Raw genomic sequence first — 23,637 nt, 5'->3', positions numbered from 1 at the left:
TTTTGTCTGAATTCCGTTAAAACAAAAGGACCACTAAATAAAGCATTGCCTTCTAAGCTCTGGAAACTAGAATCCACTTGAAGATTTTAATGAAGGAAAATTATGTAATCAGAACAGAATTTCAGCCTGCTTTATTCCATATAGTACATAAGGCATTTAATACTTACAGAAAGTCATTTGATGCATTTGGACCAGAGCATCCTTCGTGCTAGTCCCATTTGCCTTTGTTCAGTCCATAACCCTCCAAGACACTTCCATCCACTTACCTATCCAAATGCCTTGTAAATTTTGCCTTTGCATCCGCCTCAACCACTTTGTCTGGAAGTTCATTCCGGGTACTCTGTACCCTCTTTAAAGAAGCTATCCCTCGGATATCTTTTCAATATCTCCCTGCTTGTATCTGTGTCCTTTAGTTTTGGACTCCACAACCTTGAGGAAAAGACTATGGCTGTCAACTTTATCCATGCTTCTCATAATTTTATGAACTTTTATGAGGTCACCTCTCATCCTCCTATGCTCCAAGGAATAATGATCCAGCATGACCAACCTCTCCCTATAATTCAGGCCCTCTAGTCCAGGCAGCATCCTCTTAAATCTCATGCATGCTTTCCAATTTGAAATGTCTTTCCAAAAACAGTATAACTAAAACTGCTCACGACAATTTGTATAACTGCAACACACTGTCCCTTCTCCTAAACTCAGTGCCCTGACTCATGAAAGCCAGCATGCAAAATGTCCTCTTCGCCACCCTGTCTATTTGCATGGTTGTTTTCAGCGAACTCTGCTCTTGTACTCCCAGGTCCCTCTGTTCCCCAACATTCATCAGTGCCTTTCCATTCACTGAATAGGTCCTACTCAGGTTTGAGAGTGAAAATTGCCTCACAGTTACCCAAGTTGAAATCCATTTGTCATTCCTCAGCCCTTCTCTTTGTAATTGATTGAAAACAGGTTCACTGTCAACAACAGCCTATAATTTAATCTCATTAGTAGCATGATAAATTTTCCATTATACAGAATGAGTTTAAAGGGAGTGTGGGAAACAAAACATGGTGCTTTTAAGGAGCTTGGTTAAAAGGCCTTGGTGTATTTAAAAAGAGTGGGAAGAAGGCCTTGATGAGCCAGATCCCGAACCATTGATATTTTTGCATAATAGCAGAATATTTTTGCAGTATGTATGACATTTAGACTATAGAACCATAAGACATTGGAGCAGAATTAGGCCATTTGGCCCATCAAGTCTGCTCCACCATTCAATCATGGCTGATTTATTATTCCTCTCAATCTCATTCCCCTGCCTTTTCCCCATAATCTTTGATGCCATGACTAATCAAGGACCTATCAAACTCCACTTTAAATATACTCAATGACTGGCTTCCACAGCTGTCTGTGGTAATGAATTCCACAGATTCACCATCCTCTGGCTAAAGAAATTCCTTCTCATCTCTATTCTTCTATCCTGAGGCTGTGCCCTCTGGTTCTAGACTTACCCACTATCGGAAACATCCTCTCCACGTCCATTCTGTCTAAACTGCTCAATATTCAGTTAGTTTCAATGAGATTCCCTCCCCCACCATTGTTCTAAACTTCAGCAGGTATAGGCCCAGAGCTATATAACAGTCCTCATAGGAAAACCCTTTCACTCCTGGAATGATTCTTGTGAACCTCCTCTGGACCCTTTCCAATGCCAGCACATCTTTTCTTAGATAAAGGGCTGCTGCGCAGGTTGACTCTGTGGTTAAGAAAGCATACGGTGCATTGGCCTTCATCAATCATGGGAATGAGTTTAGGAGCCAAGAGGTAATGTTGTAGCTGTATAGGACCCTGGTGAGACCCCACTTGGAGTACTGTGCTCAGTTCTGGTTGCCTCACTATAGGAAGGATGTGGAAACCATAGAAAGGGTGCAGAGGAGATTTACAAGGATGTTGCCTGAATTGGAGAGCATGTCTCATGAGAATAGGTTGAGTGAACTCAGCCTTTTTTCCTTGGAGTGACAGAGGATGAGAGGTGACCAGCTAGAGGTGTATAAGATGATGAGAGGCATTGAATGTGTGGATAGTCAGAGGCTTTTTCTCAGGGCTGAAATGGCTAGCACGAGAGGGCACAATTTTAAGGTGCTTGTAAGCAGGTACAGAGGAGATGTCAGGGTTAAGTTTTTTACGCAGAGTGTGGTGAGTGCATGGAATGGGCTGCCGGCGACAGTGGTTGAGACGGATACAATAGGGTCTTTTTGGAGACTCCTGGACAGGTACATGGAGCTCAGAAAAGTAGAGGGCTATGGGTAACCCTAGATAATTTCTACGGTAAGGACATGTTCGGCACAGCTTTGTGAGCCGAAGGGCCTTTATTGTGCCGAGGGTTTTCTATGTTTCTGAACCTGCTCACAGTTCTCCAAGTGTGGTCTAACCAACGTGTTGTAAACTCTTGTATTCTAACCCTCTCCAAATAGACTGCTAACATTGCATTGGCATTCTTTACCACCCATACAACCTGCACAAGGACTCACAAGTCCCTTTGCACATCTGGTTCTTGGATTTTCTCCCTGTTTAGAAAATAGACTATGCCACCATTTTTCTAGGAAGCTGAGATCCTTCAATGTGTGCAGCAGGATGTTGGAGATCTTTTACCGGTCTGATGTAGTGAGTGCAGTCTTCTGTACAGCTTTATGTTGGGGGAGCAGCATCGGTGCTGATGATGCAAAAAGACTAAATAAACTCATCAAAAAGGCTGGATCTGCCGTTGGCTACAACCCAAACTCTTTGAAGTTAGTGGTGGGGAGGAGGTCACTAAACAAACTGTTATCCATTCTGGACAATCAGGCACATCTTCTCCATGATCTAGTGAATAAGCTGTGGAGCACCCTTACAAACAGGCTTATTCAGCTCCACCATCACAAGAATCATTACAGAAAATCTTTCCTACCAAATGCAATAAGCATATACAGCATTTCATCTCTGTGCGACAGGAGAACATACATCATAGAACAATAGCAAACAAGAGAAAATATCTGTTTTATTATTTCATACATTATTATTGCACAGTACTGCGCATTGGTAAATTATTGTGTACATTACTATTTTTTATTTTTATTATTAATATTAGAATGTTTATTATTATTATTGTTGTTGTTCTACCAAGTACATGACCATACATTTCCCTACACTATATTCCATCTGCCACTTCTTCGCCCATCCTCCCAACCTATCTGTCCTTCCACAGACTCTCTGCTTCCTCAGTACTACTTGCCCCTCTAACCAATCATCTGCAAACTTGGCTACAAAGCCATCAATTCTGTCATCCAAATCATTGACAGATATTGCGAAAAGAAGCAGTCCCAATACCAACCACTGTGGAACACCGCTAGTCACAGCCATTCTGACTCTTTGCCTACTGCCAGTCAGCCGATCTTCTAACCATGCTAGTATCTTTCCTGTAATACTGTGGGCTCTTATTTTGTTAAGCAGCCTCCCGTACAGCAGTTTTTCAAAGGCCTTCTGAAAATCCAAGTAAATAACAACCACTGATTCTCCTTTGTCTATACTGTTCTTCAAAGAATTCCAACAAATTTGTCAGGCAAGATTTTCCCCTTGAGGAAACCGTGCAGATTTTGACTTTATCATGTTGGCAACATTTCATCCTTGATAATGCACTCCAACATCTTCCCAACCACTGAAGTCAAGCTAATTGGTCTGTATTTTCTTTTCTTCTGCCTCCCTCCCTTCATGAAGAGTGGAGTGACATTTGCAATTTTCCAGTCTTTCAGAACCATTCCAGAGTCTCGTCATTCTTGAAAGATTACTAATGCCTCCCCAATCTCCTCAGCTATCTTTGTGGCCCATGTGACTTTTTTACTTTCAGACCTTTCTACTTCTCAAGCACCTTCTCCTTAGTTATAGCAACTACACTCACTGTTGCCCTTGACGCTCCCACATTTCTGGCACACTGTTTGTGTCTTTCACAGTGAAGACTAATGCAAAATACTTACCCACTTTGTCTACCATTTATTTGTCTCCCATTACCACCTTGTTAGCGTCATCTACCAGCAGTCCAATATCCACTCTTGCCTCTCTTTTACTCTTTATGTATCTGAAAAATATTTTGGTAAACTCTTTTATATTATTAGCTAGTTTACCTTCGTATTCCGTAATTTCCTCTTTTTATGGCTTTTTTCGTTGCCTTCTGTTGGTTTCTGAAAACTTCCACATCCACTAACTTTCCACTAATTTTTGCTACATTTTATACCCTTTCTTTTGCTTTAATGTTGTCTTTGACTTCATTTGTCAGCCACAGTTACTTTGTCCTCCCCTTAGAATGACTTCTTCATCTTGGCATCCCATGCCTTTTATATTGTCCAAGGAAACTGCAGCTGTTCTGCCATCATCCCTGCAAATGTCTCTTTACAATACCTTTGGCCAGCTCCTCTCTCATGCTTCTGTCATTCCCTTTACTCTACTGTAATACTGATATATCTGATTTATCTTCTCCCTCTCAAACTGTGGGCTGACTTCTATCACATTATGACCACCATATCCTAAGGGCTCTGTGATCAAATCTGGTTCATTACACAACACCCAATCCAGAAGTGCCTTTCTCCTGGTGAGCTCACACACACTGGATACATTTATGTCTAAAAGATTTCTCACTAGCTGAAGAGAAGACATAAAAGAAAACCAATGGCACGGCTGGTTTAGGAGGAGCACTGTAAACTGCCTGCTGAGCCTTTGAGATTTCCAGATGGTTCTCTGAGTTTGACTGTACTTATTCCAAGCAAAATTCCTCCTTTGCTGCTCAAATGAAACTTGCATTTTTTTTAAAAACCTGGTTACACTTAGTAATAAAAAAGGATGCTTTTGCAGTATTTGAAACCTAGTATTATAGGTTTTCATAGGAGTAGGCCATCTGGCCCATAAAGCCTGCCCCGCCATTCCATTAAATCATGGCTGATCTGTCCGTAAATTCAGCTCCATCTACCTGCCTTTTCCCCCAAACCCTTAATTCCCCTACTATGTAAAAATCTAGCGAACTGTAAATTAAATATATTTAGTGAAGAAGCCTCAACTGCTTCCCTGCGCAGAGAATTCCACAGATTCATCACTCTCTGGAAAAACCAGTTTCTCCTCATATCCGTCCTAAACCTTCTCCCCTCAATGTCCCCTAGTTCTAGTCTCAACTACCAATGGAAACAACTTTCCTACTTCTATCTTATCTATCCCTTTCAAAATTTTGTATGTTTCTATAAGATCCTCTCTCATTCTTCTGAATTCCAGAGAGTATAGTCTCAGGTGACTCAATCGCTCCTCATAGGTTAACCCCTTCATCTCTGGAATCAACCTGGTGAACCTCCTGTGCACTGCCTCCAAAGCCAGTATATCCTGAGCAGAATATAGCATTAATGGTAAGACTCTTGGCAGTCTGGAGGGTCAGAGAGATCTTGGGGTCTGAGTCCATAGGACGCTCAAAGCTGCTGCACAGGTTGACTCTGGTTAAGAAGGTATACAGTGTCTTGGCCTTCATCAATCGTGGGATTGAGTTTAAGAGCCGAGAGGTAATGTTGCAGCTATACAGGACCCTGGTCAGACCCCACTTGGAGTACTGTGCTCAATTCTGTTCGCCTCACTACAGGAAGGATGTGGAAACCATAGAAATAATGCAGAGGAGATTTACAAGGATGTTGCCTGGATTGGGAAGCATGCCTTATGAGAATAGGTTGAGTTAACTTGGCCTTTTTTGCTTGGAGTGAGAGTTGACCTGATAGAAGTGTATAAGATGATGAGAGGCATTGGTCATGTGGATAGTCAGAGGCTTTTTCCCAGGGCTGAAATGGCTAGCATGAGAGGACACAGTGTTAAGGTGCTTGGATGTAGGTACAGAGGAGATATCAGCAGTAAGTTTTTTACGCAGAGAGTGGTGAGTGCGTGGAATGTGCTGCCGGTGACGGTGGTGGAGGCGGAAACGATAGGGTCTTTTAAGAGACTCCTTGATGGCTACATGGAGCTTAGAAAAATAGAGGGCTATGGGTAACCCTAGGTAATTTATAAAGTATGGGCAAGTTCGGCGCAGCATTGTGGGCTGAAGGGCCTGTATTGTGCTATAGGTTTTCAATGTTTTATCCTTTCTAAGATAAGGAGCCCAGAACTGCTGAAAATACACCAAGTGAGGCCTCACTAGTGCTTTCTGAAATCTCAGCATTATATCCTTGCTTTTATGTGGAATGGGCTGCCGGCAGTGGCGGTGGAGGCAGAAACGATAGGGTCTTTTAAGAGACTCCTGGAGCTTAGAAAAATAGAGGGCTATAGGTAAAGCCTAGGTAGTTCTAAGGTAGGGACATGTTCGGCATAGCTTTGTGGGCCGAAGGGCCTGTATTTGCTGTATGTTTTCTATGTTTGTATCCTTTCTCAAGTAAGGAGACCAGAACTGCACACAGTACTCCAGGTGCAGCCTCACCTGAACCCTGTATAGTTGCAACATGACCTCCCTGCTCTTGAATTCAATCCCTCTAGCAATGAAGGCCAACATTCCGTTTGGCTTCTTAATAACCTGTTTTACCTGCAAGCCAACTTTTTGCGATTCATACACAAGCACTCCCAAGTCCCACTGCACAACAGCATGCTGCAATCTTTCACCATTTAAATAATAATCTGCTCTTCTATTATTCCTTCCAAAGTGGATGATCTCACATTTACCAACATTGTATTCCATCTTCCAGACCTTGCCCCACTCACTTAACCTATCTTTTTTAAAATATTATTTATTTATTGTATTTTAGAAATTACAAGAATAAATGTAATAATGAAATGGTAAGAAAAGTGATATTAACCCTCCCCCCTTAACCCTTATCTAAAGAAAAAGAAAAAAAAAGAAAGAAAAGAGAGGAAAGATTGCCTGGATATCGGAGGATCCCCACATATTCCATGGAGTTCAAAATAATTTTGATATTTATTTTCACTTTCCCCAATTACTATAATTCACTTAACCTATCTATATCCCTCTGCAGACTCTCCACCTCCTCTGCAATTTGCTTTTCCACTCAGTTTAGTGTCATCAGTAAATTTTGTTATGCTGTACTCAGTCCCATCTTCCAGATCATCAATGTAAATTGTAAACAGCTGCAGGCCCAGCACCAACCTCTGCGGCACCCCATTCACCAACCTCTGCGGCACCCCATTCACCACTCACCGTCAACTGGATAAACACCCATTTATACCAACTCTCTGCCTTCTATTGGTTAATCAATCCAGTATCCATGCCTATACACTTCCTCTGACTCCGTGCATCAGTATCTTACTTATAAGTCTCTTTTGCGCACCTTATCGAACGCCTTCTGGAAATCCAAGTAGATCCAAGTAAATCCAAGCATCTGTTCCCCTCTATCCACTGCACTCATTATGTCAAAGAACTTCAGTAAGTTTGTCAAACAGGACCTGCCCTTTCTGAATCCATGCTGCGTCTGTCTAATGGAACCACTCATTTCTAAATGTTTCGCTATTTCTTCCTTAATGACATCTTCAAGCATTTTTCCGACTATAGATGTTAAGCTAACTGGCCTGTAGTTGCCTGTCTTTTGGCTACATCCTTTTTTAAAAAGTGGTGTGATATTTGCTGTCTTCCAATGTGCCGGGACCTGTCCAGAGACCAGAGAATTTTGATAAATGTTTACCAACGTGTCTGCTATAACCTCCGCCAATTTCCACAGCACCCTGGGATGATACCCACCAGGACCAGGGGACTTATCTACCTTCAGGCCTTCTAGTTTGCTTATCAATATCTCTTTAGAGACGGTGATTTTATCGAGGTCCTCACCTCCCACTTCGTCCATAACATAATTCGCTGGCATATTAAACACGTCCTCCACCGTGAAGACTGACACAAGATAGTCGTTCAATGCCTCAGCCATTTCCTTATCACCCAATATCAATTTCCCCTTCTCATCTTCCAAAGGACCTATGTTGACTTTAGCCACCCTCTTCCGCTTTATATATTTATAAAAACCTTTGCTATCTGTTTTTATAATTTGTGCTGATTTACTTTCATACTCTATCTTCCCTTTCCTTATTTCTTGTTTAGTTGTTCTTGGTTGCTTTGTGAAGTTTTCTCAATCCTCCAGTCTCCCACTACTCTTTGCAACTTTGTACACGAGCTTTTAATTTGATACTATCTTTTATTTCCTTAGTTATTCAAGGCTGGCTCTCCCCACACTTACTGTCCATACTTTTGACTGGAATATACTTCTGTTGAGCACTGTGAAAAATCTCTTTGCAAGTATTCCACTGTTCCTCAACTGTCCTACCAAATAACCTGTGCTCCCAATCCATATTAGCCAACTCCTCCCTCATCCTGTTGTAGTCTCCCTTGTTCAAGCATAATACACGTTTCAGATCTAACTATTTCATCATCTATGTGCGAAATTCAATCATACTATGATCACTCTTTCCAAGAGGATCCCTGACTACAAGATCATTAATTTTACCTGTCTCATTGCACAGGACTAGATCTAAGACAGCATTAACCAGTAACCAAACCATATCTGCTAAGTATCTGTCGAAAAGTGATGACACTTTTTTTTAATTTAAAATTTAAATTTTAAAACTGCAAAAATAAAGCAACAGGCAATGTATTGCCGATCTGCTCGACCTGCTGAACTCCTCCAGCAGATTATTGCTCCAGTTTCCAACATCAGTAGTCTCTTTATGTTTCCATTGTGCAAAAATAAAGGCTGACACTTACTCCAGCCCTGAAGCCTGGCTAAAATTGTATATTATTGAAAGGGAAAAGTTGGAAGTTCTAATGTCTAGCACTGGTACATGTTAGAGTAGGGTTCTTGCAACAAAAAATGAAACAAGTATAGTGTATCTATATTATTGATTGTTTTGCGACTGTGCAAAAATATTTGGTTGCACAGATAGTTGAAAGCCTTACATGTTGCTGTTATATATCCTAAGTACAAGAATCTTTCATGGTTACATATTCTGTTTCTTTTAATTAGGTACCACATTCTTCAGGAAAGTTTAATTAAACTGGTTGAAGCTTCTAATGACCAATCCCACAACATGGATAGGTGGCTGAGTAAATTGGAGGCTTCTAGCTGGTTGTCACACATAAAAGAAATATTAACCACTGCTTGCCTAGCTGCACAGTGTATTGACAGGTAAGACTTTGTTCACAAAGGCATGGAATGAAACACTCACATCATGCTAGGAACTTACTCCTGCAGTTAATCTGTCTTTGTATTTTCAGCCATTGATTAACACCACAACGTTTTCAAGTGGTGCATTTCAGAGCAGAACTCCTCAGTGGATTAATAGAAACAAAATGTTCCATTTTGGATTTCTGTGCAGATAACCCCATGTCATATTCCTTTTATCATTCTTCCAAGTAAATGGTTCTAAATTGCTTCTGACATGTGTCAGCCTTTTCAGGAAATACTCTTTTCATCTCTTATCTCACTATGTCACAACTACCTTGGCAACAAATTGGACAGCCATAGTAGCTTAATCCTATCCCACCTACTCCAAGAATATCGGGAACTGCAGGACTCCTCCGTCAGTGAGCTGTTGACAGTTGACATGGGAGCTGTGTAGCCTCAGTTGTAGTGAGAACTAGGCCTCAAGCCTCTGGCTGTTGCAGATCATTCGAGAAACGTGTAAGTGCTGCAGCGTGGTTGAGCTCAGCTGGGGCCTGGCCTTGCCCATCAGTCCTGCCCTCTCGTGTTCAAGCACTGGAATGACAGGCTGGAGTGCATGCGTCCGTACATTTCTGGGAGACTATACCATCGATTGGTGGACATTCTCACTTAGGGTCTTGGACTATATATGTTTTTTTCTCCCAGTGAATATGCTTCTTTACTTGATATTTTGAATCATGATATTTGCTATTTTTGAATGTTTATTTGCTATTTTGTATGTCTTGCACCTTGGCTTGTTTCGTTCAGCTATGTCTATGTATGACTTGACTGATCAGTAGGCTTGATTTGATTTCAAACAAGAGAAAGGGTCTCAGCCCAAAACATTGACTGTTCTCTTTTCCATGGATGCTGCCTGGCCTGCTGAGTTCCTCCAGCATTTAGTGTGTGTTGCTTGATTTGATTTGATTCGATGTGGTTTCATTGTTTCTCTTGATTTCACCCATTTTGCTGAGAGCTAAACAAAATTATTTTTCTCTTTCTCAGGTCTGCTATTTGTCTGAAATGTTAACTGTTTGTATTTCTGCTGATGCTATCTGACATGTTTTTCCAGCATTTCCCATTTTCTGTCTTTTTATTGGTTTGTTTTAATCCTACTCATTAAATCCAGCTACCAACAGATCCCACCATCGTACTGCATTTGTTGCACACATCCCTTCTCACCTTCTCTCTGAACGAAAGTTAACTTGCATCTTTGTTTCCTGGTACTGCCAATGCATCGCTGACCTGTACCAGAACCTTTTGTTGTTTCAGATCTTCAGCATCTGCAGTTTTCTTGTTTATAACAAAGCATTTTGATAGCAGACAAACATTTATTATCATGTTTTAATTGGAACTATCGGTTGATAAATTTGCTTATGTCCTATAACTGTTCTTAATACATTACTTTCTCTCGTGATTCTGCTATTTTTCTCATTCTCTTAAGTTATTAGTGCTATTGTTGCTTTCCAATACTGGTTCATCTGCAAAATGTTTAAAAATACACTTTACTACTCCTAACTTAGTTAATTATTCAAAAAATGCCCTGTAGGTTATAATTTGAGTTTATGAAATCCAATACTGAAAGTATCATTTGCATTTCTAGCATCTTGTATAACGTTCAGCTAAGTCTTCTAATATACAGGAAAAAAACTCAAAAAATTCAAAGTGGATCACATTATAGCACATTTATTACTCACTTGTAAGGGAAACTACCTCCAGACATACGATCAGAATCAGGTTTATTATCACCGGCATGTGATGTGAAATTTGTTAACTTAGCAGCAGCAATTCAATGTAGTACATAATCGAGCAGAGAGAGAGAAAAAATAAAAATAATTAAAATAAAACTTAATAAATAAACAAGTAAATCAATTACATGTATTGAGTAGATTTTTAAAAATGTGCAAAAACAGATATATTGTATATTTTTTTAAAAGTATCCACAATTAGCCATTTCTTTGTGTTGGGGAAGGGGACAGGGATAACTTCCTTGCAGGGGTTTAAAAAAAATAGTTGGATGGTCAGTATTCCAGCTTCCAAATGGGTGGGGAGGGGAAGGTGAGAGATACAATATTACCAAGCTAGTCCTTAACCTTTGGCTTGTGCCAAGTTAATTCATTTTATTTCCTTTTTTTTAATCCTTTTTAAAAAATTCTGCAGAACATTCAGAAAGAATTTAAAATATTGCTTGTCACTGCATTCACTTACACAAACACACAAAAAAATGCTTATTTAACTTATCAAAAACATATTTATTGCAAAACATAATGCATTTTTGTTTGTATTTATCACAATGACAAACTATAGAAATATATTTTTCTTTTATGTCTAAATTATGATCTGATTCATCTTAAAATTGTGAGGTTTTTCCTTTTCTTATTTTCATTTTGACAGTTTAATATATTATACTACAATGACAAGGGTTTTTGTAACTTTACTGTTCAGTTATTTTATTTAATAAAAAAGTAATTTAAAAACACAAAAACATTTGAATTTATTTATTTTTTAGTTTCCCCTCCCTGCCCCTTCCTTTCTAAAATGGTGTTTTTCTCATGTATTTTTATGTCAGCCTTGTGCTTACTGCCTTTTCAGTCTTGTTGCCAACGATGGCCTTTATTTTAGGATTTTGGGTCAGCTTCCACAATGCAAGAGACTTAAGAAAGTGCAGATTCAGTACTATAACACAAAAGTGCCTGTTGAATACATTCCAAGCATTGATGTATGCTTTCCGTGTAATTAGTACTTGTATTGATAGGTCCTGCCCTCTTTTAGAGAGAAACAAGCATGACTTGGCACAAAGAGAAATTGAATGTATTTTTTTTCTCAGTTATTCACTATATTTGTTTATTTTTAATGTCTGTTTATACAGAATGCTTTTGTAATGACTGGTTCTGATGTAAACCAGTAAACCCCAATGTTCTTTTTCCAAAAAAAAAAGTGTCCAAGGGTTCAATGTCCATTCAGGAATCAAAGGGGAAGAAGCTGTTCCTGAATCACTGAGTGTGTGCCTTCAGGCTTCTGTACCTCTTACCTGATGGTAACAGTGAGAAAAGGGCATGCCCTGGGTGCTGGAGGTCCTTAACAATGTACGCTGCCTTTCTGAGACACCTCTCCCTAAAGATGTCCTGGGTACTTTGTAGGCTAGTGCCCAAGATGGAGCTGACTGGATTTACAACCTTCTGCAGCTTCTTTCGATCCTGTGCAGCAGCCCCTCCATCCCAGACAGTCATGCAGCCTGTCAGAATGCTCTCCACGGTACAACTATAGAAGATTTTGAGTGTATTTGTTGATATGCCAAATGTTTTCAAACTCATAATGAAGTATAGCCACTGTCTTGCCTTCTTTATGACCACATCAATATGTTGGGACCAGGTTAGATCTTCAGAGATCTTGACACCCAGGAACTTGAAGCTGCTCCCTCTCTCCTCTTCTGATTCCTCTGAGGATTGGTATGTGTTCCTTCGTCTTACCCTTCCTGAAGTTCACAATCAGCTCTTTTGTCTTACTGACGTTGAGTGCCAGGTTGTTGCTGCAGCACCATTCCACCAGTTGGCTTATCTCACTCCTGTACGCCCTCTCATCACCACCTCAGATTCTACCAACAATGGCTGTATTGCCAGCAAATTTGTATTTGGTATTTGAACTATGCCTAGCCACAAGTCACATGTATACAGAGAGTAGAGCAGTGGGATAAGCACACACCCCTGAGGTGCGCTAGTATTGATCGTTAGCAGGAAGGATATGTTATCACCAATCCGCACAGGCTGTGGTCTTCCAGTTAGGAAGTTGAGGATTCAATTGCAGAGGAAGGTACAGAGGCCTAGGTTCTGCAATTTATTAATCAGGATTGTGGGAATGTTGGTATTAAATGCTGAGCTATAGTCGATGAACAGCATCCTGACATAGGTGTTTGTGTTGTCCAAGTGGTCTAAAGCCATGTGGAGAGCCATTGAGATTGTGTCTGCCATTGACCTATTGTGGCGACAGGCAAATTGCAATGGGTCCAGGTCCTTGCTGAGGCAGGAGTTCAGTCTAGTCATGACCAATTTCTGAAAACATTTCATCACTGTCAATGTGAGTGCTACTGGGTGATAGTCATTAAGGCAGCCCACATTATTCTTCGTAGGCACTGGTATAATTGTTGCCTTTTTGAAGCAAGTGGGAACTTCTGCCTGTAGCAGTGAGAGGTTGATAATGTCCTTGAATACTTCTGCAGGTTTTCAGAGCTTTACCGGGTACTCCATCGGGACCTTCTGCCTTGCGAGGGTTCACTCTCTTTAAAGACAGTCTAACATTGGCCTCTGAGACAGTGATCACAGGATCATCAGACGCATCAGGGATCTTCACAGCTGTAGTTGTGTTCTCCCTTTCAGAGCGTGCATAGAAGGCGTTGAGTTCATCTGGTAATGAAGTATCGCTGCCATTCATGCTATTGGGTTTTGCCTTGTAGGAAGTAATGTCTTGCAGTCCCTGCCGGAGTTGCTGTGAACTTCATTTGAAATTGTCTCTTCGCCCCGTTGGATAATAGCTTCAAGCTTGCTGTATATCTCAAACAAAGCACTTTTATACTTTTTACAGAGAAGAGTAATTGGGTTGCTGCATTGCATAACATTCCTCCATTGTCTTATTCTGGCATCTGTTTGTTTGAAACTGTGTCTGTTTATCTCTATTGCCCAAACTTACCGTCATAAAAAAACATGCAGCTTCTTATAAAACACACACACACCTTCCTATTATAAAACATACACACATACAGCTTCTTATCATAAAACACACAAACAGACTTGTAAGTCTTGCATCCAAACCAGCAAAAACACCTTGGGAGTTTGTGGGTTCCATTTTGTCACTTTACATTTTTACAAAAGTGACAAATTCATAAAGACTTCAGGGTTGCAGATATATTTCCAGAATCTGCAGAATTGCCTGTTTATGATTTGAATTTCTCATTTTGTTTGCAATCAATACTAGTAGAGATTAAAATAAAGTTTCAACAGCAGAAACATTTTATTTGGAATTGTAACATTGGGAGAAGTAATTTTTTGGGGTGCTTCATGATCCGTGGAGGTCAAATTTGTATTTTTCTTGAGGTTATTCTTAGTACAACCTTCCTTTTTTCCAAAAAATTCTTTCTGTTCGTCCTGTTTTAGAGAAGGTGCATCTGTATTGGTTCATGGCAGTGAAGGAATTGACTCCACTTTGCAAGTCACCTCTCTTGCCCACATTATCCTAGATCCACAATCAAGAACAATTAATGGATTTGAAGCCTTAATTGAACGTGAATGGTTGCAGGTATGATGGATCTAATTTGGCTACTTTTGCTTATTAATATGGAATTATTGTTTTAAAAGATGTAGCTGCAATGTAAATATGTTTAATATTGTTACTATGATTTGGTTTCAGTTGAAGGAAGTGAGGAAAAGAAGTGGAAGTTAAGTTTGGTGTCATATGTACATACGGTTGCAAGAAAAAGTTTGTGAATCCTTTGCAGTTCCCTGATTTTCTGCATTGATTACTCATAAAATGAGATCTGATCTTCATCTGCTCTATAAAAGACACACAAAAGTTCGGTTACTAACAGAGCCTGCTTTTTTCAAGAAAGATCTGTTTATGTGCATCATGCCTCGATCAAAACAACTTTCAGAGGACCTTAGAAGAAGTATTGTTGAGATGCATAAAGCTGGAAAAGGCTACAAAAGCATTTCTAAAGACCTGAATGTTCATCAGTCCATGTAAGAGAATTTTCTACAAATGGAGAAAATTCAGTACTGTTGCTTCTTGCCTTAGGAATGGACGTCCTGCAAAGATCGCATCAACGGCACAATGTGCATTGCTAAAGGAGGTGGGAAAGAACCCAAAGGTAACAGCAAAAGATCTGCAGAAATCTCTAGAACTTGCTATAGTCTCTGTTCATGTGTCCGCTGTAAGAAAAACACTGAGCTGGAAGGACACCACAGAGGAAACTACTGCTCTCCAAAAAATACTTTGCTGCATGTCTCAAGTTTGCAAAAGACCCCTGGATGTTCCACAATATTATGTGGACTGATGAGACAAAGGTGAACTTTTTGGCAGAAGTACACACCGCTATGGTTGGAGGAAAAAGGCCACTGCACACCAACACCGAAGCCTCATCCCAATTTTTGAAGCATTGTGGAAGGAGCAATGTGGTTTGGAGCCGCTTTGCTGCTGCAGGGCCAGGACAGCTTGCAGTCACTGAGGGTACAACAAATTCAAAATTGCATCAAGACATTTTACAGGAGAATGTCAGGGTAGTGGTCTGACACCTGAAGCTTAATAGAAGTTGGATGATGCAACAAGACAATGATCTGATGCACAAGAGTAAATCAACAACAGAATGGCTTAAGAGGAAGAAAATTTGTGTTTTGGAATGGCCAAGTCAGAGTCCAGACCTTAACCCATTTGAGAGAGCTGTTCATGCAAGATAACCCAGAAGTACTGATGAACTGAAACAGTTTCATATGGCGGAATGGTCTAAAACTCTTCCTCAGCGTTGCACAAGTCTGATAAGCAGCTACAGGAAACATTTGTTGAGTAATTCTACGAGAACCTTATGACCACATTTTATGAGTAATTTGTGCAGAAACCCAGATAATTGCAAAAGTTCACAAGCTTTTCCTTGCAACTGTACATGCAAGCAGAGTTGTAATGAAATATGTTTGCAGCCGCATCGCTTGCACGTAGCATCAGATACAGAGCATTCCTGAGAAAAACATAAATTATGCAAGAATGAGAACAATAGAAACAGACCGAAGTTAGAGCAAATTTTATTATCGGAGTACACAAATGTCACCATATAGTACCCCGAGATTCATTTTCTTGTGGGCATTCACAGTAGGGTGCTACAATAGCATAATGGTTAGCATGACCTTATTACAGCCAGAGTTCCATTCCAGTGCCATCTGTAAGGACTTTGTATATTCTCCCTGTGACCTTGTGGGTTACCTTTGGGTGCTCTGATTTCCTCCCACAGTCCAAAGAAACATCGGAATGATGGCATCAGTGAACCATGGTGATGTTTTGTGGGCTACATACAATACTTCTAAATATACCTCTTTTGAATTGCTCTCACTGCAATCTGCATCATGTTACTCCCTCTTAAGCAATGTACTGTTAAATCAACTTAATGAACTACAGATTTCACAGGAATCTAGATGCGGGGAATATAATTTCAGAATAGTAGGTTGCCATTTTGAGTGTTGTGAATCATTAATTTCTTTCTCCTGGAGAAACAGGGAGGCTGAATCTCTGGATTTGTTTAAAGTTGAGATAGACAGATTCTGTCTATAGTGGAACTGAAGTTATGGAGTTGAGGCTTAGATCAGGTTTCCCATGATCTTATTGAACAACCAGAGGTCATGGTACATATTGGTACCAACGACATAGGTAGGAAAAGAGAGGAAGTCCTGAAAGCACTCTACAGGGAGCGAGAAAGGAAGTTGAGAAGTAGGACCTCAAGGGTAGTCATCTCAGGATTACTGCCTGTGCCATGCAACAGTGAGTATAGGAATAGAGTGAGGTGGAGGATAAATGTGTGGTTGAGGGATTGGAGCAGGGGGCAGGGATTTAGATTTCTGAATCATTGCGACATGTTTTGGGGCAGGAGTGACCTGTACAAAAAGGACGGGTTGCTCTTGAATCGCAGGGGGACCAATATCCTGGCGGGGAGCTTTGCTATTGCTACTAGGGAGAGTTTAAACTAGAATAGCTGGGGGTTGCGAACTAAAGTGAAGAGATGGAGGAAAGAGGCGGTTAGCTCACAAATAGAGAAAGCTTGGAGACAGTGCAGGAGGGAGGATAGGCAGGTGATAGAGAAGGGACGCACTCAGACTGATGGTTTGAGCTGTGTCTATTTTAATGCAAGGAATATTATGAACAAAGCGGATGAGCTTAGAGCGTGGATCAGCACTTGGAGCTATGATGTTGTGGCCATTACAGAGACTTGGATGGCTCGAGCAGGAATGGTTACTTAGAGTGCCAGACTTTAGATGTTTCAGAAAGGACAGGGAGGGAGGCAAAAGAGCGTGTCACTGTTGATCAGAGATAGTGTCATGGCTGCAGAAAAGGAGGAAGACATGGAGGGATTGTCTACAGAGTCTCTGTGCTGGTGGAAGTTAGGAACAGGAAGGGGTCAATACCTCTACTGGGTGTTTTTCATAGACCACCCAATAGTAACAGGGACATCGAGCAGCAGATAGAGAGACAGGTTCTGGAAAGGTGTAGTAGTAACATGGTTGTCGTGGTGGGAGATTTTAATTTTCCAAGTATCAATTGGCATGTCCCTAGAGCGAGGGGTTTAGCTGGGGTGAAGTTATTTAGGTGTGTTCAGGAAGGTTTCTTGACACAATATGTAGATAAGCCTATAAGAGGAGAGGTTGTACTTGATCTGGTATTGGGAAGTGAACCTGGTCAGGTGTCAGGCATCTCAGTGGGAGAGCATTTTGGAGATAGTGATCATAATTCTGTCTCCTTTACCATAGCATTGGAGAGGGATAGGATCAGACAAGTTAGGAAAGCGTTTAATTGGAGTAAGGGGAAATATGAAGCTATCAGGCAAGAACTTGGAAGCATAAATTCGAAACACATGTTCTCAGGGAAATGTACAGAAGAAATGTGGCAAATGTTCAGGGGATATTTGCGAGGAGTTCTGCATAGGTACATTCCAGTGAGAGAGGGAAAGGATGGTAGGGTACAGGAATTGTGGTGTACAAAGGCTGTTGTAAATCTAGTCAAGTAGAAAAGAAAAGCTTACGAAAGGTTCAAAAGACTAGGTAATGATAGAGATCTAGAAGATTATAAGGCTAGCAGGAAGGAGCTTAAGAATGAAATTAGGAGAGCCAGAAGGGGCCATGAGAAGGCCTTGGTGAACAGCATTAAGGAAAACCCCAAGGCATTCTACAAGTAAGTTAAGAGCAAGAGGATAAGACGTGAGAGAATAGGACCAATCAAGTGTGACAGTGTAAATGTGTGTATAGAACCGGAGGAGATAGCAGAGGTACTTAATGAATACTTTGCTTCAGTATTCACTACGGAAAAGGATCTTGGCGATTGTAGGGATGACTTACAGAGGACTGAAAAGCTTGAGCATGTAGATATTAAGAAAGAGGATGTGCTGGAGCTTTTGGAAAGCATTAAGTTGGATAAGTCACCGGGACCGGACATGATGTATCCAGGCTACTGTGGGAGGTGAGGGAGGAGATTGCTGGGCCTCTGGCGATGATCTTTGCATCATCAATGGGGACGGGAGAGGTTCAGAGGATTGGAGGGTTATGGATGTTGTTCCATTAGAACAGGGAGTAGAGATAGCCCAGGAAATTATAGGCCAGTGAGTCTTACTTCACTGGTTGGTAAGTTGCTGGAGAAGATCCTGAGAGGCAGGATTTATGAACATTTGGAGAGGCATAATATGATTAGGAATAGTCAGCATGGCTTTGTCAAAGGCCTTACAAGCCTGATTGAAGTTTTTTGAGGATGTGACTAAACACATTGATGAAGGTAGAGCAGTAGGTGTAGTGTATATGGATTTCAGCAAGGCATTTGACAAGGTACTCCATGTAAGGCTTATTGAGAAAGTAAGCAGGCATGGGATCCAAGGGGACATTACTTTGTAGATCCAGAACTGGCTTGCCCGCAGAAGGCAAAGAGTGGTTGTAGACGGATCGTATTCTGCATGGAGGTCAGTCACCAGTGGTGTGCCTCAGGGATCTGTTCTGGGGCTCCTACTCTTCGTGATTTTTATAAATGACCTGGGTGAGGAAGTGGAGGGATGGGTTAGTAAATTTGCTAACACAAAGGTTGGAGGTGTTGTAGATAGTGTGAAGGGCTATCAGAGGTTACAGCGGGACATTGATAGGATGCAAAACTGGGCTGAGAAGTGGCAGATGGAGTTCAACCCAGATAAGTGTGAGGTGGTTCATTTTGGTAGGTCAAATATGATGACAGAATATAGTATTAATGGTAAGACTCTTGGCAGTGTGGTGGATCAGAGGGATCTTGGGGTCAAAGTCCATAGGACACTCAAAGCTGCTGCGCAGATTGATTTTGTGGTTAAGAAAGCATACGGTGCATTGGCCTTCATCAATCATGAAACTGAGTTTAGGACCCGAGAGGTAATGTTGCAGCTATATAGAACCCTGGTCAGACCCCACTTGGAGTACTGTGCTCAGTTTTGGTCGCCTCACTACAGGAAGGACGTGGAAACCATAGAAAGGGTGCAGAGGATATTTACAAGGATATTGCCTGGATTTGGGAACATGCCTTAGGAGAATAGGTTGAGTAAACTTGGCCTTTTCTCCTTGAAGCGATGGAAGATGAGAGGTGACCTGATAGAGGTGTATAAGATAATGAGAGGCATTGATTGTGTTGATAGTCGGAAGCTTTTTCCCAGGGCTGAAATGGCTAGCACGAGAGGACACTGTTTTAATGTGCCTGGAAGTAGGTACAGAGGAGATGTCAGGGGTATGTTTTTTAATGCAGAGTGGTGATTGCGTGGAATGGGTTGCTAGCAACGGTGGTGGAGGCGGATACGATAGGGTCTTTTAAGAGATTGCTGGACAGGTACATGGAGTTCAGAAAAATAGTGGGCTCGGTGTAACCCTAGGTAATTTTTAAGGTAAGGATATGTTCGGCACAGCTTTGTGGGCCAAAGGGCCTGTATTGTGTTGTAGGTTTTCTATGTTTCTATGAAAGGCAGACCTGATTTGTACTACTACTTTGTTCTCATGAATGTTGGTTGCTCGAGTGAATCTGCAGATGCTGGAAATAAATAAAAACACAAAATGCCGGCAGAACTTGGCTTGATGTCCTTATTACCTTCTGCATTTAAGAGAAGATTTTTTAATACCTGAAATAATTATACTGATATTGCTTATTTGTTTTAGGCTGGCCATCCATTCCAGCAACGGTGTGCTCAGTCTGCCTATTCTAATTCCAAGCAGAAGAATGAAGCTCCTACATTTCTCCTCTTTTTGGATTGCTGCTGGCAGATCCAGCACCAATTTCCATGTTCATTTGAGTTTAATGAACAGTTCCTAATTGTGTTATTTGAACACGCTTATGCCTCCCAATTTGGGACCTTTTTGGGTAACAATGAAAATGAAAGGTGAGTGGCCCTTGAGATGGAAATAATTTGTTGCATTCCTCAAAGAGTAGCTGTTCCCCACAACCTGGAATCATCCCGTTTCCTATTTTCATATATTTCTTTTAACTATGAGAACAAGAAAGTCCAACTTCTCCATTGTTGGTGGCCAAGTGATCAATGTATCTTTGTGGAGTGGGTTTGGCTTTTACAGTTCTCATTTTCACCTTTTGGTTCTCCTTTGTGAATTGTGAGCATTGCTAACATTACATTTATTATCTGTCCTTGACTCTACCTTGAGCTTTGTTGCACATAATCCATTCCTCCCCTGGATGTATTTAAAGTGATTGGATACCACTTTAGTTCAGGCTTCAGAGTTGCAATAATGGCATTCAGTCCATTGGTTTACCGGAGACACTATATTTTAATTCTGATCTGATCATTAATGTGTATGGTTTTCTAAAGTTAACCCAAAATGAGCGTATCTTTGCAGTATTCGGGGTTTTTTTGTAGCAACTAATTAATGTTTTGAGTAGTTTGTTGATAGCTGTAGGTTTTAATGGTAAGTATTTACATTTTGTAGTGGATGCTATATTAACTAAGGCGTGTTAGGCAAATCATTTAAAAGAGTAAGTTATCCTGAGTTTTAATAGGTGTTACCTGTGGTTTAGTTAGTGAAATTTGTTTGGGTTTGAAGTTGGTAAAGAAATTGAACTTGAGTCCCATGAAGGAGAGGATAGCAGTGTCCTTGATGCCATCTTTCAGAGGAGCATGGTTTTCACACAACACTCCCTGATTGCAGTATTGGTAGCGTATTGTTTGGCACAATGCTGGAAATGTAATAGCAACCCAGGTTCGATTCTATCGCCCTCTGTAAGGAATTTGTACAATTCTCCCTTTGACTGTATGGGTTTCTGCTGGGTATTGCTGTTTCCTTCCATGTTCCAAAGACCTACTGTAGTTGGTAGGTTAATTGGACACATGAGTATAATTGAGCAAATTATTATAGTATAGGAGGTCATTTGAATTAGGGAAGTGAAAAGGAATGTAGTGGTAATAAGAAACAGTATACTTGGAGAGACACAATATGTTTATTTCCAGGCACAATTAAGTCTGAAGGCCTTGTTGCTTGGCAGACGCTGGGGTTAAGAACATCTCTGCACTCCCATTTACTGGAGTCCATGTGGGAACAGACTTTATAGTCGAAGGAAGGAAATACTTTTCAAGTGAAGGATCAGCTGTGATCTTATTGAATAGTAAATCAGGCAAATAAAATTAAATCCTTGAACTTGTCAGCATTGAGAAAGGCCATTTCACCCTTTCTCTTTGAGAGAATTCTGCTATCCCATTGCCCTGCCATTATCACCATTCCTTTCTTAAAGCTGTATTATTTTACTGGGGGCACATTCCCTTCCACGTATTTTTTTCACATGATCATCATATTTGAAAACCGTCCATTTTGATTCCTTTTCCAGGTCATTCAATCACAATTAAACTGACCTTGCAACAGAGATAATTAGAATATTATGAATTCAAGATCACAGATCACATCTACTTAAGAAACTTTGGGCAATGTTTTTTTTCTTACAATTGTTACGTACCCCGTAACTGGGTTAACAGACCAGCAGAAATGGAAGGATATGTTGAAGTCTGGTGGTACTGTAACCAAAGGTGTTTATTAGTAAACTAAGCAATACAGTATCAATAATGTAAATATACATATAAAACAGGTTAGCAATAATAAAAACAAGTGTAGGAATAAGAATCAACAGTAAAAAAACAAGCTCTATCAAAGTCTAGGGGTAAATGAATAGTCATAAGGGAATATAGAGTTCAGTTCAGTTCGTGCTGAGGTAGTTGTTGTGTTGCAATTGTTAGAGAGAGAGAGCGCGAGCGAGAGTTGAGCAGCTGCAGCAGGCAAACCTTCTGTCGTCTTGTTCCGTTGTACCGTTGGGGTCATTGGTTATGACCCTTCTGCTCTAGGCTAGACCGTTCTTCAGTGGTGGACTCGTCACCCAGGCCAGGGTGGACACACACACAAGTCCCCACCGGTCTGCCTTCATCCACTGTACACCGGACCGATTCTCCTGAACCGATCTTCTAGGCCCCCACCTTCCTGTGGGTGCACAACACTTTTTCAGTGTCCACTGGTGTGTGTGAGGGTGTCTCCCCAGACCTGTCTTTTATCCCCACTGACGGGGTATTAGCCATTCATCAACTCAATATGTCCATGTCCATCCAACTAGGCCACTCCTGCTATTTCCTCAGGAATGTTAACGAGCAAAGAAGCGTCCTTGTATCGAAAGGTAAATAATCAGTGAAGAAGCCATAATACATAAATCATCCGTCTCTCTCTCTCTCTTATCTGTAGCAGATGCCTCTACCTCTTCTTCATCTCTCTCTCTCATTAGCAGCATAGTTCCCGGGGGGTGGGGGGGGGGGCAGCTCTGGACCCCATTTCCATCAGGTCTGTTGAGCACACATAACACAATGTAGTCTAAGCAGATGAAGTGGTTCTAGTATTTGACTGTAATTTTTCAACAGTTGAAACTAGAAGTATTGGTACAGGTCTAGAGATTTTTAGACAAGCACTATGATAGCGTGTTACTCTTACTAGTAAATGGTATTCCAATAAAAACACTAAATATGTATATGATTCAGTTCTTTGAGTTATTTAGAGAGGAGGAATATGATGAATATTAGCATTTACCATGCTAAATTTTCTCTCTGATTTTGGGTTTTGAAGTTTATTAGGTCAGTGGAAGAAAATGTGATTATTTCCTTCCTCCACAGGGAGTCATTTTTTTTAGAGATTTAGAAGCTGCTATAAAACTAATTTACCTAAAATGTCCAAGAAAATTCTACAACTACAGTAATTATCTAGCAATCCATCAAAAGTAATATTTATTATCTTCATGTGTATGTATCTTCAGCTAAGATCAGTCTCTAATTTTATGACATGATGTCCTGGATTTTGTTAATCCAGCAACAGCACAGGTTGCTGACCTCAAACAGGTGGCTACAGCAATTTTGCATTTGGTTTGGTCTGGACATCCGTTTCTCACATGTCAGTTGCTCTCAGACTTCAGCTCAAGAAATTCACTGACCTGCAGCAGAAGATATTTAAATTGGCTTATCAGGCAATCACATTAAAGAATGCCACATAGTGGAAGGAAACTAAAATGTAGTTATGCATACTATACATAAAGATGGGGAATACATTTAAGATTAAGGTAGAAGCTTTTTAATTTTCATTTTAAATAAAGTTCCAGTTGGCAGTTGAATAAGCTGTCACATCCTCATTTTTAGGTAAGCTTGGTGTTGCCCTCGGCTGGTCTTTCTACACTCCCCTTTGAACCAGGGTTGATCTGTGGACTTGGTAGAGGT

General features: G+C 40.7%; 1 protein-coding gene across 2 annotated transcripts in view; it reads left to right on the top strand.

The window, feature by feature from the left end:
• Nucleotides 1-23,637, top strand: part of mtmr9 (myotubularin related protein 9) — a 91,992-nt gene that overhangs the window by 61,459 nt on the left and 6,896 nt on the right. For both annotated transcript variants that reach the window (XM_073057164.1, XM_073057163.1), the window contains exons 6-8: nt 8,982-9,143; nt 14,306-14,447; nt 20,054-20,274. In XM_073057164.1, the coding sequence (XP_072913265.1) occupies nt 8,982-9,143; nt 14,306-14,447; nt 20,054-20,274 (525 nt within the window). The remainder of the gene's footprint in view (nt 1-8,981; nt 9,144-14,305; nt 14,448-20,053; nt 20,275-23,637) is intronic.

Source organism: Hemitrygon akajei, chromosome 9 (genome assembly GCF_048418815.1).
Source record: "Hemitrygon akajei chromosome 9, sHemAka1.3, whole genome shotgun sequence".
In the NCBI taxonomy this organism is placed as follows: Eukaryota; Metazoa; Chordata; class Chondrichthyes; order Myliobatiformes; family Dasyatidae; genus Hemitrygon; species Hemitrygon akajei.
The sequence above is the reverse complement of the archived record's forward strand: the minus strand, read 5'-3'. Positions and strand labels throughout refer to the sequence as shown.